This window comes from Gorilla gorilla, chromosome 15 (assembly GCF_029281585.2).
Source record: "Gorilla gorilla gorilla isolate KB3781 chromosome 15, NHGRI_mGorGor1-v2.1_pri, whole genome shotgun sequence".
Taxonomy (NCBI): domain Eukaryota; kingdom Metazoa; phylum Chordata; class Mammalia; order Primates; family Hominidae; genus Gorilla; species Gorilla gorilla.
This window is the reverse complement of record NC_073239.2, coordinates 106,099,019-106,116,752: the sequence shown is the minus strand read 5'-3', so window position 1 is coordinate 106,116,752 and position 17,734 is coordinate 106,099,019. Positions and strand designations below refer to the sequence as shown.

At 41.0% G+C, this 17,734-nt stretch overlaps 1 protein-coding gene across 12 annotated transcripts in view; it reads left to right on the top strand.

The window, feature by feature from the left end:
- FOXN3 (forkhead box N3) overlaps positions 1-17,271 on the top strand; it is a 460,655-nt gene extending 443,384 nt beyond the window's left edge. For all 12 annotated transcript variants that reach the window (XM_019009497.4, XM_055361192.2, XM_055361190.2 and 9 more), the window contains one exon: positions 10,470-17,271. In XM_019009497.4, coding sequence (XP_018865042.1) covers positions 10,470-11,025 — 556 coding nt within the window. In that variant the 3' untranslated portion in view covers positions 11,026-17,271. The remainder of the gene's footprint in view (positions 1-10,469) is intronic.
- The last annotated feature ends 463 nt before the right edge of the window (positions 17,272-17,734 follow it).

The window sequence follows — 17,734 nt, the reverse complement described above, 5'->3', positions numbered from 1 at the left end:
TGTTTTGTAAAGTGCTTGTTTCCAATTACACTGCCACCAGCAGAGTGTGATGGTCCCTAGTCCTCCACATCTTCACACACATTTAGAATTGTCATGCTTTGTCATTTCAACCAATCTGGTAGGTATGTAATGGTATCTTATTGTACTTTAATTTATATTTCCCTTTTTACTAAAGATATTGCACAGTTTTTCATATATTTAAGGGGCTCTTTGAATATATTATTTTATGGATTTCCTGTTTAGTATTTTGCTCATTTTTCTACTGGGTTCCCTTTTTTCTTCTCTTCATAGGAGTTCTTGGTATAGTCTACATATCAATCTTATATTGACTACATATGTTGCAGATTTTCTAAGTTTACGGATGGTCTTTTCACTCTCTTTCAACTTCCATTCTTATTAATCACATTTATCAATCTTTTTATGAAATCTGGTGTCTTAAAAATTTATTTCCCTACTCTATGGTCATATAGTCTCCTATAGTATTTTTCTAAAAGATTGAAAGTTTTTTGCTTTCACATTTAAGTCTTATTATTTGAGTCTCTAATCCATCTGGAGTTACGGTGTGAGATAAAGATACACTTAAATATTTTTCAGATAATAAACAGTTATCTCAGCATCACTTATTAAGTAGCCCCTCTTTTTCCCACTGATATGAAATGCTCTGATATATATCAGGTTTCTTTCTATTTGTGGGTTTATTTTGGCGACTCTTGGTCCTATTTCATATTTTCCTGTACCATGGCAATACCACAGTGTCTGAATTATTATATCTTTGTAAGTTCTTAAGTCTGGGAGCACATGTTCTCTCACCTTGTTCTTTTTAAAGTGTCTTTGCTATTCTTGGCTCTTTGCAGTTGCGTATAAACTTTATAATCAGCTTGATAAACTGCAAGGGGGTGTGCAAACAAGAAAAACAAAGAAAAGACACCCTATTGTGGTTCCTGACTAGAGTTGTATGGAATCTGTAGATCAATTTGTTGCGGATTAATACTCCTATATTGAATGCTAGGTGCAGTGGCATGCACCTGTAGTCCCAGCTACTCAGGAGGCTGAGGCAGGAGGGTTGCTTAAGCCCGGGAGTTTGAGGCCAGCCTGTACATAGTGAGACCCTGACTCTTAACAACAAAACCTCCTTTTTGCATCTTTCAGTCCATGAGCATGTATAGTTCTCCATTTACTTAAATCTTCAGTGCCTCTCATTATAGCTTGATGATTTTTTTCCCTAAAGTTCTTATGCCTGTTCAGTTAGATTTATTCTACATGGAATACATTCTTTTTCATGCTGTTATAAATTTTACAAAGTAATATGATGTATTTTCTACTTGCCGCTAATATATGGAAATGCAATTTATTTCACATTATTGATTTTTTTCCAGCAACCTTGCTAAATAAACTGCATTAGTAACTCTAACAGTTTATAGATTCTTCTGTGCACAAATCATATCTTTTGTCAATACTAGTGGGGTTTTTTTTTCCTAATTATTGTATCTTTTCTTTTTCCTGTCCTATTGCACAGTCCAGGACCTCTGAATAGAAGTTATGATAACAGGCATCTTTGTGTTATTTCATATTTTAAATGGACCCATGTTACTGATTCACAATTGATAGGACATTAGTTAAAGATTTCTTAGGAAATATGCTTTATCATAACAAAATTATTCTATTCATACTTTGCTATGATATTTTTATCATGAGTGGTTATTGAGTTTTATAAAAAAAAGTTTGCATTGTTAAGATAACTATAAAATTTTTCTTTTTTTTACTGTGGTGAATTATACTATAAATTTGTCGTTTTGAACAAAACTTGCATTTCTGAATATACTTGCTTATGATACTTTTTTTTTACATATTACTAGAGTTGCCAAGCTAATGTTTTATTTATGAACTTTGTGTCTTTGTTTATAACCCATGTTTCTCTAGTTCTGTCTTTATCTAGTTTAGTGTCAAGATTACATTAGCCTCAGAAAAGGAGTTGAGGCGTATTCACTCTTTCAGAGTTTATCTAAGACTGGAAATATCTGTTGCTTAATGTTTGTTGGAACTTGCTTGCAAAATAGTCTGGCACTGGTGTTTTCCTTGTGGGATGATTTTTAACTATTGATTTAATTTATGTAATGATAATAGGATGACTTGTATTTTTAAATTTCCTTTTGAATTTCTTTCGGCAGCTCTAGGGGTTTGTCTGTGTCTCTTCAATTTTCAAATATATTGGCAAAGAGTTATTCATAATATACCTTGTCATCTTTCAAAACATCTTTTGTAACTATGTCCCTTTTTTATTCCTTATTTCATTTGTATCATTTCTTTTTTGCTTAATCTCGCCATAGATTTTTTTTCAAAGAATCAACTTTTTAAATTAGCTCTACTTTGCATTTATTCTCTATTCCATTGATTTCTGCTATTTATAATTTCCTTTCTTTTTTGGATTTATTCTGTTTTTCTTTGTCTAGATTGTGTACTTTTATTTCAAGCCTTTCTTCTTTTTCTATAGAAGTTTAAGGTTATAATTTTTCTCACCCTACTGCTTATTACATTCTATAGGTTTTGGTATGTTTATTTTAATTATTGTTAAGGTATAAGTATTTTCTAATTGCCATTTTGATTTTTTCTTTGACCCATGGGTATTTTTAAAATGTGTTTTTTGAATTTCCAAACTAAAGAGAAGATGGTTGTTTTTAATTTTTGTTTTCAGTTATCTCTCAACATTGACTATTAATTTGAATACATTGTGGTCAGAGAATTTATCTGTACATTATTGCTTCTTTGAAATTTGTTGACATTTGCTGTGTGGTCTAGTATATATCAGTTTTTAAAAAATATTTCAGCCAGGCGTGGTGGCTCACAACTATAATCCCAGCACTTTGGGAGGCTGAGGTGGGAGATTGCGTGAGGCCACAAGTTCAAGACCAGTCTGGTCAACACAGTGAAACCCCATCTCTATCAGTTATAAATGAAAAATAAATAAGTAGATAAAAATAAAAAATATGTCATGTGTGCATCAGAAAATATGTCTTTTCCATTATTAGCACATGTTCTATGTTTATGTCAGATCTTCTCCATATGAAACTTTTGTGTGTGTGTGCGTGTCAGCTTGATCAATTGCATACTGAAAGGGATGCATTAAAATCTCCCATTCCAATGTAGATTTGACTATTTCTTCTTGTACCTCTTTCAATTTTAGGCATATATATTTTGAAGGTATTTTAATGAAACTGTGAATGTTTAGAATGGTTTTATCTTCCTGATGGGTTGAATCTTTAGACTGTTGAATGACTGTTTATCTGGAGTAATGATTTTTGCCTTGAAATCTATCTGATCTCATTTTAATATTGCTATACCAGCATAGCACAACTTGTTCCAGTCTTACTTTTAACCTGTTTTTCTTTATCCTGTTATTTAGGATTGTCTCTTGCAAACAGCACATGGCTTCTTTTTTCTTTTTTAAATTTGAGCTAATGATCTGTACCTTTTAGCTGAAGATTTTTAGCCCATTTTTATTGACATTTTTGGGTTTGGTTCTATCATCTCGTTTTACGTTTGTGTTTGCCCCATTTTTTCAGATTCTTTTTTGTTTCTAGCATTATTTTAAATTGATTCTCCTACTCCTCATTCCATTTTTCCCCCTTCTAATGGTTTGGAAGTTACCCATTCTGTTTTTCTTCATTTAGTGTTGATCCTAGAACTTTTAGCATGAATATTTTTAAATATTTAAAGTTAATCAATATCTTTAACCTTCTGATCAATACAGGGCTCTGGGAATGCTTTAAATTCAGTTCTGTCCACCTCCCAATTGATATGCTACATTTCTCCAGTACTTTGGTTCTGGTTTTGTTTCTTTGTGTGTGTTTTGTGTGTGTGTGTGTTTTGTGAGAGTGTGTGTGTGTGTGTGTGTGTGTGTGTGTGTGTGTGTGTAACCACTTAGTCATTATTATTATTGTATTGTACAATCAATACTTAGCCACATTTTCTTTTCTTTTTTGAGACAGGGTCTCACTCCTGTTGCCCAGGCTGGAGTGCAGTGGCACGAACACAGCTCACTGCAGCCTCAGCCTCCCGGTTTCAAATGATCCTACCACCTTAGCCTCCCGAGTAGTGGGGACTACAGGCATGCACCACCATGTTCAGTTAATTTTTTGCATTTTTGTAGAGATGGGGTTTTACCATGTTGCCGGGCTGGTCTTGGAACTCCTGGGCTCAAGAGATTCGCTTCCCTCAGCCTCCCAAAGTGCTGAGATTACAAACATGAGCTACAGCACCCAGCCTACCTTTTCTGTACGGATCATTTCTGCTTACATCTCAGATCTTCCATTTTGGATCATTTTTCTCTTTCCTAAAATATATTCTTAAGAAATTCCTACAGTAAGGGTTTATTTGTAGTTAAAGTCCTGAATTTTTGCCTGAAAAGTTATATTTTGCCCTTACTCTTAGAAGATAGTGTTACTGAATATAAAATTCTAGATCAACAGTTATTTTCTCTCTTGAGAATATTGTTCCACTTTCTTCTGCTTCACTTGTTTTATCTTAATTAGTACTTTAGGCGATACGTTTTCTTTCTACTACTTTAAAAATCTTTTTGTCTTTTTTGTGTCTGCTCTAAAGTTTGACTGTGATGTGTCTCTGTATGGACTTTATTTTCTTTATCCCGCATGGGACGTGTTGGCTTTCTGAATCTGAAGATTGGTACCGTCATCAAAACTAGAAAATTCTAGCCATTTTCTATTCAAGTATTGAATCTTCTCCATTCTTTCTTTTCACTGGAACTCCGGTTAGGTTTCCGTTGGTTCTTCTTTCTGTGTTCCGTCTCATCCAACCTTTCTTCCATGTTCTCTATCTCTGTGTCTTTCTGCTGCATTTTGTGTAGTATCTTCAGGTCCATCTAACAGTTCACTAATTTTTCTCTTCAGCTACATTGAGTTTTTTAGGAGCACCTTCAGTGTAGATTAATTTATTTATTTTTGAGACAGGGTCTTGCTATGTTGCCCAGGCTAGTCTTGATCCCCTGGGCTCAAGCGCTTCGTCTTCAGCCTCTTGAGTAGCTGAGATTACAGGTGTGAGCCACCACACTTTGCATTGATGTTTTTAATTTCAAGGATTATATGTTTTATCTCTAGAAGTTCTGTTTAGTGCTTTCCAATATAGCCTGATCTTCCTTTCTAGTATTTTTCAATTCCCTCCTTTATTTAAACATACTAACTTTACATTCTGTAATTAATTATTTCAACATTTATAGTCTTTGCTGTTCAGATTCTATCATTTCTCTGTTCTCTTGTCTCTTTGCTTATGGTGGCTTATTCCCATTGTGTTTAATGTTTTTAATTTTTGTTTTTTTATTATGAGCCCATGTTCTTGAAATCTTATCTGTGGAAATTCCTGGTGGCTTGGGTTTAAAGTATGTTCTTTCAGAGAGGATTTGCTTTTAAAACTTCGGTGGGGAGCCTGGGGGACCGGTATACCTGGAGCCACTTGAACGCCCTTAGAGGGTGCACAGTAAGCAGGAAGCAGCCAGCATCAACCTTCCTGCTGCTCGCTTCCTGCCTCCCACTGAGTGAGTTTGGGTTCTTGTTCTACTGCGAGGGCAGACGTTCACTATAGAGAAACTTTGGCTTTCTTCGTTGCCTGGTTGCCTGATTGCTCACATTGCAGGTTACTTTAAAATGTTTTATTTGTGTGTATGTCTCTATGGGTCTCTGACTATCCCTTATTTTCTAGTGAACTCAGCAATGCCTTTAAAACAAGTTACTGTACTTGATCTAGGATCTTTTATATTATAGTCAGAAGAGAACCTTCCAAATGTCTTTCTACCACTTGGCTGGAGGTGGAAGTCTTTGGTCATCTCTTCTCTTCCATGTCTACTTGCAGTTGATTTTCAAAAGAAGCTTTGAACTTGCTCCAGTCCCCTGCTTCTACAATCCCATTAATCCCATCTACTTTTCACATTTGGCAAAAGATCAGAGTCCTCAAGTAAATCCCTGGGGAGGACAACTACCCTACATGATATCCTTTAGAGTTAGAGCCATTAGTTCCAGAGAGACTCCTAGTGCACCAGGTAAGAGGCAGAGACGACACATGCTCATTATACTGTAGTGGAACCCCTAATTAATTGGTTAAACAAATGAACAAACAAACAAAAAACGGCAAATGGCCATGTCGTAAACCTACACCTTGACTTGTTAGTTGAAAGCCTGCTCATTCTGGTTTTGAACTAATGTGATTTCTCTTTTTATGTTTGATATTTTCCAACTATTTGACAAGAGAATGAGTACCAGGTTTTATTTGAGATGAATAGCACGTGGTTTTGTTGAGCCACGTGCTTTAAACTTTTAGAGGCCCAGTAAAATCAGGTGGCTCTGATTTATGCTAATTTATGCTAATTGCAATATCGTTACACATAAATTCAGCTAAAACTGAAAAATTGCAGGCATTTCGGATGTATCACATGTTCATTTTAATGAATGATTTTTAAGAAAGTGGTTAGAAATTCACCTTCCAACATGTTCAGAATGGCGGGTTTCTTTTAAGCATTTGTTGTCCTGTAATGGCAATCCCTGCGGCGGGAAACATTTGACACCAAGTCAGTGCAGCTGGCTTGCACCATCGTGAATAACATTGCACCAAGTTATTAATAATTGAAGGAGCTTTTCACTTCCTGCTGAGTTTTATGTGTAATTTATGGATTACATAATCCCAAGCTAAAATCTCAGGGAAGGTTAATTTCATCAAATGAGAAAGAGAGACATTTATATTTTAATTCTCACTCCCTGAAGTTATGTCTGTGTACCTGTTTTCATCCAGAAATATTATCAGTGGATGTATTGGTTTTCTGTCTTCATCACAGTAAACTTCCTTCTTCAGGAGTGACAGGGAGATATTTTGAATTCCTGCTTGAACCATCTTTGAGACTGTCTGGGCCACCCCACTTAACAACCATGGGGCTCTCTGAGCTTCTGTTTTTCTGTGAAATGGGTTAAGTAGGCCAGTGTTCCAATAGGGACTTGGGTCATGGACTCTGTTGGCATGCAGTCTGATTCTAGGTGGTACCAGAAACTCTGCCCCACACAGCATCAAATCAGGGGCTGTGGAATCATTCGCTTTTCTATTCTCCCTTTAATCCATGGGATCTCTTTAAGAAGAAAGTTTCCATTTGGATCCCCCTCTTTAATGCTGCTAATCTCCTTGTTTAAGAAAGAGAGAGACATTCTCAGGCTCGAAACCATTCCTCTTATGATAGTGTGGAGCTCACGTTTAACATCGTTGCTTTGGTTCTAGAGTATTTCTCCCCCTCCCTAAAACTTTGATTTAAAAAATGTTCAAACTTAGGAAAAAAGGGAAAGAAAAGCACAGTGAATAGCACAGACCCTTCACCTAGATTCACCAGAAATCAGCACTGTGGAGCACTTGCTTTATTTCTCACTCTCCCACTCGTGATTCTCCCCATCTGTGTTCAGAGAGGGATCATGTTCTGCTTAACTGTGGTAGTGACGTGAGTTGTAAGCCCCAAGTTATTTTTTAAAAGAAGCATTCAGAACTGAATCCATTTATTAAAAGCTAAATATAGCCCACTTTACTCTTTCAGGTATACTTAGATTTACTATGAAACTGTTTGATGTTAGTTCAGTGGGTGAATTATTTTTGTATTTTACAGTAGTTCCCTCAAATGGCAAAAATTAAGAGGACCATACAACGAGACTTCCATTTTCGTTCGCTGTAATAACTATTAATAGCTAGCTGTATGATTAATTACATTTACCAAGTTTCACATTTGGTAACACCTCAAAGTAATCTTATCCCAGCCATCTTTATGCACCCAAGACACAGCCAAGAAATAGGAAGTCTGCAGAAAACAGATACGGAGGAGGCCAAACCCCAAAGCTCAGGGGCTGTGTTCACAGGCAAGCCCTGGAGGAACTCCGCTTGAAGGGCCTGTTTCCTCTGACTGACTTGGTGCTGGGTTCCCATACGCCTCCCGATCCAGGATAGAAAGAGAAAACAAGACTGCTCAGAGTGAACAAGTCACAGCAGCAGGAAGTCGCAGGAATCGGACCACAAGTAAACATGATCAGGCACCACAAACAGCCTTGCTCTGTGCTCAGGACAGTTCATTTAATCCTCACGCAGCCCCACAAGGTAGATGAGGAAGCTGAGTCTTCAAGAAGTAAAACAGCCTGCTCAAAGTCACCAATAAGCAACACTGGGATATGAGCACAGGCGTGTGTGGCTTGCAAGCCAGGCTCTGTCTGTAAGGATTTGGGGGAGGTGGTGTGTATCTGGGATCACGGAGCACAGGACACAAGCTGGGACCCTTCTGGGTCTCACTGGGACTTCAGTGTACAAATGCACACATTGTAAGTGTTGGGGTTCATCAGGAGGCTCTTGGACATCTAGCAAAGGCTGAGTTTTGATAATGACCCTCATACATTTTGCTGCTGGACACAACAGTACGGAGTCTCTCCCCCAGCCTAAATTTAGCGGAATACCACCGGCCCTGGGGCCCCAGGAGAGCAGCTCCTTCGCCTCACTCACTACTGCACCCTTTTCATGAGGGACTCTTTCCCTTCCCCTTTCACTTTCTATGTGGGATGCAACTGAAGTCTCCCTGAGCCTCAAGGCCCATGAGGGTAACAGGAGAAAAGCCAGGGTAGAGATTGTCACTACTGTTATCTCACTGGTGGTCCTGACCCCACAGCCCTTCTACCAGTGCCGTATCCTCAGCGTGTGCCCAGTGAGTCATGGTGGTGGAGACCCACAGTCATTTCCCAAGCTTCATACTCTCAGCCACGTGATTCCACCTGTGCTGCACTTCCTCAGTTTATCTGTTGTGTCCACCGTGCTGACACAGCGATAGCCACTGGGGGCCTAGCAGTAACCACACCCTGTCTCGTGGGGCTAGCTCTCTAGTGGGACACATGACCACACAGTTTGTAATGATGGTGGGGAGTGCCCTCTATGGAGGGAATGTAAGACTACTTACAGTTGGGGTCATCTAGGCAGGAAAAGTATGGTCATGTTCCCCAGAACTCTTAGAAATGGATCACGAGGTAGATGAGCTTACAGGAAACCGGGCCAGCGTGGTGCAATAGAACAGTTCCCATCCATGCCAGATTCTTCAGCCCTTGCGTCCAAGGTCAGATGCCTTGTCTTCCACAAAACATTCCCTGGCGTCCACCCTTCATCCCCTTCAGCTATTAAGTGACCCTTCTCTCCTGCAAGTATTCATCCTTCTGAAGGCTGGGCGCCAGGCACTAACAGACAGGCAGCTGCCTCCCAGACATAAGGAGTGTGGGGCCTAACCAGGAATAAGCTTCACAACCATTGCTGTCAGGCCAAGCCCTGGTCCAGGCACCTGCAGGCATTAATTCGTGTCCTCAGCCCCACACCCACGGGGAGCAGGTGTAGTTACTATTCCCACTTTCGCAATAAGGAAGCACAAGGAATGTTAAGTACATCGCTCAGATGTAAAGACACAAAGAAATAATCAGAGGTGTGATGAGTGCTACAGAGGCCTTATAGGCATGGGTAGCAGGGACCTTGTTATAGGGAAATCACAAAGGAGGGTCGGTCTGGTGATGTAGCTAAGACCTCAAGTCTGAGAGTCAGACTTTGATTCCAGTCCCTGCTCTGCAAGTGATTAGTTGTGTGACTTTAAGTACATCACTGAACTTCTCCAGGCTTCACTTCGAGCCACTGTAAAATAAGGATGCTAATATCCACCTTACGGAGTTAAACATGGCCCTCTGCACAGACTTAGGAGAGCGCCTGGCAGGTGTTGAGTTCGGGAAGTCGTAGTTTATTGCCCTCTGGTCTGTGATGCGACCCTGGCTTGCCTCTCTGTTAGGCTGCAACATCGCTGTGGCAGTGTCTATATCCGATCCAACCCCGTGTCCGTCCCCCAGAACCCTCCCTAAGGTCATGCATTTCTATTAGGCGCTCAGTGAATATTTGTAGATTGCATGAACAAGGGAGGGAATGCATGAGTGAGTAGCTGTCACCACATGGCAGGTATCCTTGCTGAACACTGGTTTAGTCTTCTGACAAAAGCCTCCTAATGTAGCCGCTTCAGACGAGAGCAGGCTTTTTTCTCTGAAGTACCCAGCCAACATCGTCTGGCGGTGTCTGACTTCGTGGTGTTGGCGGGGACACGAACCAAGCACAGCTTGATTTTTATGGTTTAATGTAAGAGATGGAGCCTCCACCGCTGTCGCTTCAGAAGATTGTTGTTTTGACGTCTCAGCCACACAAATGGAGTGAAACTGCCATTATAGGAGATAAGCAGGGGAGACTGAGGTGTCAGGATTTAGGACCCTGCCTTCAAAGCAGATCCACCTGTTGCCCCCACAGTTTGCGAGTGGCTCCATTGAACACAAAGGGACTGATGGTTGAATGCAGGCAGGCTGCCGGGTGCCCCCGTCTGAGGACGTCTAACTGTGTCCCCTCTTTGTCTCCCGTCCCTCCCCACTGTCCTCGCTCTGCAGGAATGGCATCACCAGCTGCCGGATGCGGACTGAGAGCGAGCCATCTTGTGGCTCCCCAGTGGTCAGCGGAGACCCCAAGGAGGATCACAACTACAGCAGTGCCAAGTCCTCCAACGCCCGGAGCACCTCGCCCACCAGCGACTCCATCTCCTCCTCCTCCTCCTCGGCTGACGACCACTATGAGTTTGCCACCAAGGGGAGCCAGGAGGGCAGCGAGGGCAGCGAGGGGAGCTTCCGGAGCCACGAGAGCCCCAGCGACACGGAAGAGGACGACAGGAAGCACAGCCAGAAGGAGCCCAAGGATTCTCTGGGGGACAGCGGGTACGCATCCCAGCACAAGAAGCGCCAGCACTTCGCCAAGGCCAGGAAGGTCCCCAGCGACACACTGCCCCTCAAAAAGAGACGCACCGAAAAGCCCCCCGAGAGCGATGATGAGGAGATGAAAGAAGCGGCGGGGTCCCTCCTGCACTTAGCAGGGATCCGGTCCTGTTTGAATAACATCACCAATCGGACGGCAAAGGGGCAGAAAGAGCAAAAGGAAACCACAAAAAATTAAAAACAAGTCACTGATTTGTTTTGGACTTACGGCCATTTGGTTTCAGCATGTCAGGAGATTTCTAATGATTTGTGGCAATATCAGCAATTTTTTTTCTTTTTTCTTGTTTTTGGTTTGGTTTTCTTTCTTTTCTTTTCCTTTTATTTTGTTTTAATTTGCCCCCTCTTCTTTGTTTTGGACCCTTAAGAATTTTATTTTTAAAGGAGATTGAAGCCATAGAACTCATATTGACACTCAGCTGTTTTACAAAAGCTTTTCATTATCTGAAGACAAAACCGAAAAAGCCAAAATTACCATTGCTTCCTCCAGCTTGTCAGAAACCTGTGGCTGAATCCGCAGGGATGTCAACGTCAATACCACAGGAACACACATTCGGCACCTAGAAGGCACGTGGGCAAAGTAATCATCGTTCAGGCCCAACCCTTAGGTTTAAAAAGTCAGGCTGTCCATCCCATTGGGTTCACTGAGTGAAGGCACATAAAGCAATTGAGGAGGAGGAACCCCTCGTCCCCCTAGGAGCAGACCCAAGCTTGTGGCACCAGGCATCTGATGGTGCCAGGAAAGCCACTGGAATTGTCACACGGCGAGCACAGAGGGCCGGCCACCAGTCCTCCATGCTTCTGAACCCTGAAGCCCGATGACGTCTTACGAGGTGGACGTTGGACTGTTCATGCACATCGGGTGTCAGTGACTCATGGAGAAGAAATGGGGTAAATTTTTAGTGATGTTGCTAATCATTGAATTCTGTTCTCTATTAAATTAAGAAAATGTTCCAAAAGCCATAAGCCTGAAGATTGGCCCTGTGTACACACACATACACACACACACACACACACACACACACACACACACACACACACAAGAAGGAGAGAGAGAGAAAACTGATGCGGAAAACAAGCTGTGTCTTCTTAACTGCCCAAGTGAAAAGCAACCAAGTCCAGGAAATTACAATAGCTGTTAAGGAAAGGAAATAATGGTACAGATCTTTTTCTGTCTATCAAAACTATTTGATCCAAGTGAAAAAAAAAAAAAAAAACTAGAAAGCTACGGAACCTGCCATTAGTATTGTGGTGTATTTTTAAGATTAAAGGTACACTGATGGACAAAAAAAAAAAGAAAGTAAAATATGGCAAAAAATAAAATAACTCCTATACTGCCCTCAAAATGGAGTTTGCAATTAATGTCAGGATTTATCTTTGCAAAAATCAGTGATTTCCACATTCAGCCAGTACAGCCAGCAGAAATTTCTGATCCACAATGCATGGATTCCTTTGAAGAAAAAAAAGAAAAAGAGAAAAAAATCACAAAAACAAACTTTTTTTATTCAAAAGTAACAAAGTTCTTGTAAGGTAAATAATGTATTTAGCATGAAGCATGAATTATTTTCATATAAATATAGAAAATAGAGAAAAGGCTATGCCTGTAATTTTTAAGCCCTTAGGCTTAGAGTTTCTTTTGGTTTTCTTCTTTTTTCTTTCTTTTTCTTTGCTTTCTTTTTTTCCTTTTTGTTTTTGTTTTTGTTTTTGGTTTTTGGTTTTTTTCGGGTTATTTTGTTTTGGTTTTTTGAAGCAGGTGTTTAAGGTTTAACCTTCTTCAGGGACAAATTCTGACTGTTGGGGAACTTACTCTGCAATATAAAAATATCTTCATGCTCTGGTAGGGCTTGGATGGTTGAACTCTGTACTGCCTTGTGTGCACTTCAGCCCCGACCCCCTCTGATTCTCTGTTGAAAAGTGTGTCCTTTCTCTCTGTCTGTACATGTTTAACATGACGCAATAATTTGAGGGCAAACTTAGTAGTGAGTGTGTATGATAGAATCAAGAGAATTATGGGACGCTTACTTGAGAAAATCATTACCATGATTTGGTTCTAGGAAAAAGGCAGTGAATAATTATGCAAATTAGCCAGAAGAAGGGGAAACGTGCTAATGGGCCTTATTGGGTGAGGGGACGAGATGGGGTTCATGTGAAGGAGGAAGCGATGCCGAGGTAGGAAAGGCCAGCCCCAGACATCCTATCGCCACAATGCCATGTTGCAATAGGAAGCAGGGGCCGGCCATCGCTACCTTCAGCACACTGACCAACCTGGAATTAAGACCACCTAGATTGCGAGAGCTGAATTTAGAAACCAGACAACGTCATGCAGCCCAGAAACTCCTGTTGTTACCTTTGCCTAAGAAATTTTCTTTAATGGCGGGTGCGGGGGGAGGGGTCCAAAGAGAAATCTCTAAAAGAATATGATCTTCCATCCAAGTGGAGGGAAACTTTAAAACACAAACACCCAGTACTGTGGCTCAGGATATGATGCGTGAGGAGAGGGAGGGAACAGAGATGACCTTAACTTTTAAAAAAGGGACTGCTGTGGGCCAAAGCCAAGCCCATCTGCCAGGACCAGGTAATGTCAGAGCTCCATCAGCCCGGACAGTGGGAGCTAACTGGTGCATTCCCCACACTTACCTTCCGGTGGGTTGCTGATGAGAGAACCTGAAAAAACCTACACCTCTACAGCAGGTCGAATTCATGACCTGAAGCTGAATACTTACAGCATATTTATTCAGGGTGTAGGTGGGAATAAAGTATCTTCGCAGTGCTCTGTTCCCTCCGTCTCCCCAGACATCTGACACCCTAAAAGCCATCCACAGCTATGGAACCTGAGCGACACCTTGATTTGTGTTGTCACCTGACCAAGCCTAAAGACCTCCAGCTCAGTCCCCCACCTTCATCCCACCCCACAGATGATAAAATTCAGACCTCTCTCCTGAAAGGCAGAGGTTCAACATTCAGGACTGTTTCTGGCCGAGGACTTCTTCCAATTAAAACCCCCACCGTGGGCTGTCTCCCCTCATTTCATTTTTCTGAAGGGGCAGAGGCCTCTTTTAGAAAATAATAAAATGCAATGTGTGTGATTTACTTTTCTGATCTCTTTGAGAAATAGAGAAATATAAAAGTGTGTTCTTAACTCCAGAACCACTCTTTTTGCATAAATACCTCATCGGGCAGCTTTCTAAGTGTGATTTTCCTGAGTCTCCCTTCGTTGGATCTGCCGGAAGACTTGTCGGGGAACCTTTAGTGAGGGTACTTCTTCCTATTTTTCTTCTGTTTTTGGAGGCATACACATTATGCATAACCAAAACAATGGCTCAATTGTGTTTAACTTTGTATTTTGATTGTTGAGAACAAAAACAAAAAGTATCAATGTGTATGTGGCTGTTTGTAGTGAATTCATTGGAGAATGAGGTTGTCCGTGTCCTTAACAAGCCAAGGGGCAGGAGGCACCCTCTCTTATCCCCTCCTCCAAGAGCAGTAGAGAATTTAAGCACAAGCCTATTTGTGAAAGAATATTTTGCTTAAGTGTCATTCACTTTAGTCTTGGAATTCCTTCCCAAACGTCAGGTGTTCTTTTAGCTTCCAAACTAGCATATGTATTCATTAGTCTGACAGATCGCCTGAACACCATTAAGAGGTGTGGCGTTTTTGCTTTCATTTCTCCTGCTGGGAGAAGTGGCGGTTCATGTGTCATTCCAGTATCTCACATACTCACACGGGGCAGGGGGGAGGGGGAAACGGGGAACTATAGCAATATTTAAAGATGCTTTGGAAACCAACCGTGAACACATCAACACCACGACGTCTACGATTACTTGCTATTGGCCCTCGGATACATTTAAGAGAAAGAGACAGTCACTCTTTTTTTCTTAAATGATATACACATAAACAGTTATTTTTATCCTATTATAATTGTCTTTTGTCTTTATCTAGTACTATGTGGAAAGGGTTTGCATCATAGATTTTTCCCAGCCTTGTAATATACCATAAGCTCCTACTTCCCTGCCGCTCTCTAATCAGTATTCTTTCAAGAGTTCTTTGGTGAAGCCATCTATCTGAAACTAAAATGAACCAAACCCATATTTCACTGGTGGTTGGAGAAAACCATGGCCAAAACAATTGTGGCAGGTCTCAATCTTGGGAGTTTTTAAGAAGGAATGTGCCAGAGGCCTTTCCCAAGAACAGAGTTTTCTTTTGTTTTGCAGAGGCATTCAATGTGTCTAGTGCTTGCTGGCCACAGCAGTTACTACCACAGAGCCTTCTGAGAGGGGCCGTTGTGTTGAAGGAGGCTCCTGCCTGAGGGACAGCATCAGGCAGTGGGCTCTGTAGAGTGAGAACCAGGTGGAGGCCTTCTGTGCCCAGCTCAGAGTTCTGCACCACGCCAGGACTGCCCAGGCCAAGGGCTACTGATGCAAGTTCCACTCATTCCACTCTGTCGGGGGCGCCTTGGGCCTCTCCTGGAAGGGCTCTTGGAGAAGGAATTGGAGTTAACGTACAAGTGACCTAAATGGGAAGCTTTTCTAGATGAGATTGGATTAAATTCCATGTGATTTCTCTTTCCCTTTAATCCAGGTTGGGACTCGTTTCTTTCTGGTGGATCACAGCTGCCCAGATGTTGCAATTGATTTTTATGTTTCTGTAGAGAAGTATTTTTCTTTCACCTTCAGGATTTTTTTTTGCCACCAAAAGAAAACATTGGAACTCTGTGTTTCCTCTTGATTGTGACTTCCCAGTGTTGACAGTTAAGTCCTTAGTGTCGTAGGTCCCAGCCCACCAATACTATATCAAACACTGTTATGCACATAATGCAGCACTGTGATCTAATTTAAATAATACTTTTTTATTATTTATACTACTATATATAATATACATCAACACTTTTGCTATATAACCTAAGTGATAACCCTCTTTTAGTTACCTGCCAAACTCTGGACTTGGTTTATATTGCAGTTAACACAGTTACAAAGTTGTAATGGTGTCTTTTTTTCCTTTGTAACGGAATGTGTAAATCAAAGTATATACATTGTGTGGTGTTCCTGTTTCTGGAGTTTCATGAGGATTTACACATGGCATTCAGTGTTCTGTATAGATCTGCCTACCTTTGTGAATTCATCTGTTAACCCCTCTTCCTTTGAGAGAGCACCGGCGATGGTGGTTAACTCCTTGTGTTTTCTCTCTCTCCTACTGGTTATTCTTGAATTAAGCATGGACTCGTCAGCTCGGTTGCTTTATCATGAATAATGTGTGTGACCTTGCAGTTCTTCCACAGTTCAGCAAACAAGTGCTAGCTTCACTGACCAAAAATTAAGGAAGGAAAACACAGTTTTTAAAACGATCCATCTTTTAACAGCCGAAACCGATGTGTCTATGGTGCTGCACCTTGCTGTTGTACTTCTGAAATCAGACCTGTGTGAACGACCATTTCTGACTTAACCGTGAGATGCTCACGAGTACCCTTCCTGTTGTTCTGTTAGTGTTGAAATCAAGACTATTTATTTGGAATATATACAACAGTGTTTTTCCACTGTATTTCATTTGCAAAAGTTGAGAACTGCTTTCTCTACCTTTTGCAAAATAATTGATATTCCATATTGGATTCTCAAAGACTTCGATATGGTGAACCTATTAAACCTAGAAATTGTATTCATCCTTTCATGACTGTGGCCTGAGTTCCCCAGCCCCTCTCCTCCTTTTTTTTAGATGAGGTTTAGCACACTCTCAGTTATTTAAACATGCAACATTTCTTGAGTATGTATGTTGAGGCCATCTGAGCTCATAGCTGATTCAGTAACCAGTTTCATGCTGTGTCATTCACACTCACTACTTAATACTGCCATGGTGAAAATGCGGAGGAAAAATGTATCCATGTGTGTCTGGGAAGCATATACACTTGTACATTTTTTAATACTCTGATTCTGTAACATTTCTGAGTTTTGTTTTGTTTTACAGAAAAAAAAAAAAGTGATAAAGCAATCAGAAGACCAAGAGGTTTACTATTGATGCTTAGGGTCGTCTGACCTTGGCTGGCCAATAGACCTACACGGCCAAATTAATTTACGAGAGTAATAATTTTTCAAAAGCCAATTTTTTTTTCTGTATTTTCTGTATGAAACTGCCAATATCATGAATAGAAAGGGAGAACCATAAAGGAGAAAGAACGTGATGTTCTGTTATGTTCATGTGAACCTAAAGAAACAATGTGGAGGCAGGCGCGATCAGCCGAACTCTAGGGACTTGGTGTTGCTTGGAAGGCATCCATACCTGCATTTTGCATTCTTCGTATGTAATCATATTGCCAAAGACAAACTATTTCATCATTTATTGTAAATAACACTTTTCCCCAGACCTACCATAAAGTTTCTGTGATGTATTGTCTTCCAGTTGCAATAAAAATTACTGAGTTGCATCAATTGAAGAAAAACACCACATAGTGTTATGTGTGCTGCGTCTCCCTGTGCAGGTGCTGGTCCGCAACATCATTTCTGTTCCTTACCTGCGGTCAGGCGTGTGTGCAGTTTTTGCAGTCTGGTTTCAGGGTTCTCAGCTGCATTTATTGTGCCCATCCTCACACGTGCGTAGTTTTGGGTGGACATCACACACTGCTCTGCAAACACAAATGCACATTCGGAAGCTGGGCTTACCCGGGATCTCAAGAGAATTCCAGCTTTGGGGTAGACAGCTGGTGGCTGGCCAGCCTCCCATCATGAGCCTTAAGACTTGTGGTTTAGACAGAGCTTCCCTTTCATTTGGAAGTTGTCAAACAATAAACTGCAATTGTACTTTAGTACTGGAGCCTGCCAGCCTATCCCAGATCCTGAGGGTTTCTTGTGATGATATTCCTAGCCCTAAGACCTTCGTCTGCCAGGGTTTATTACGTCATCACT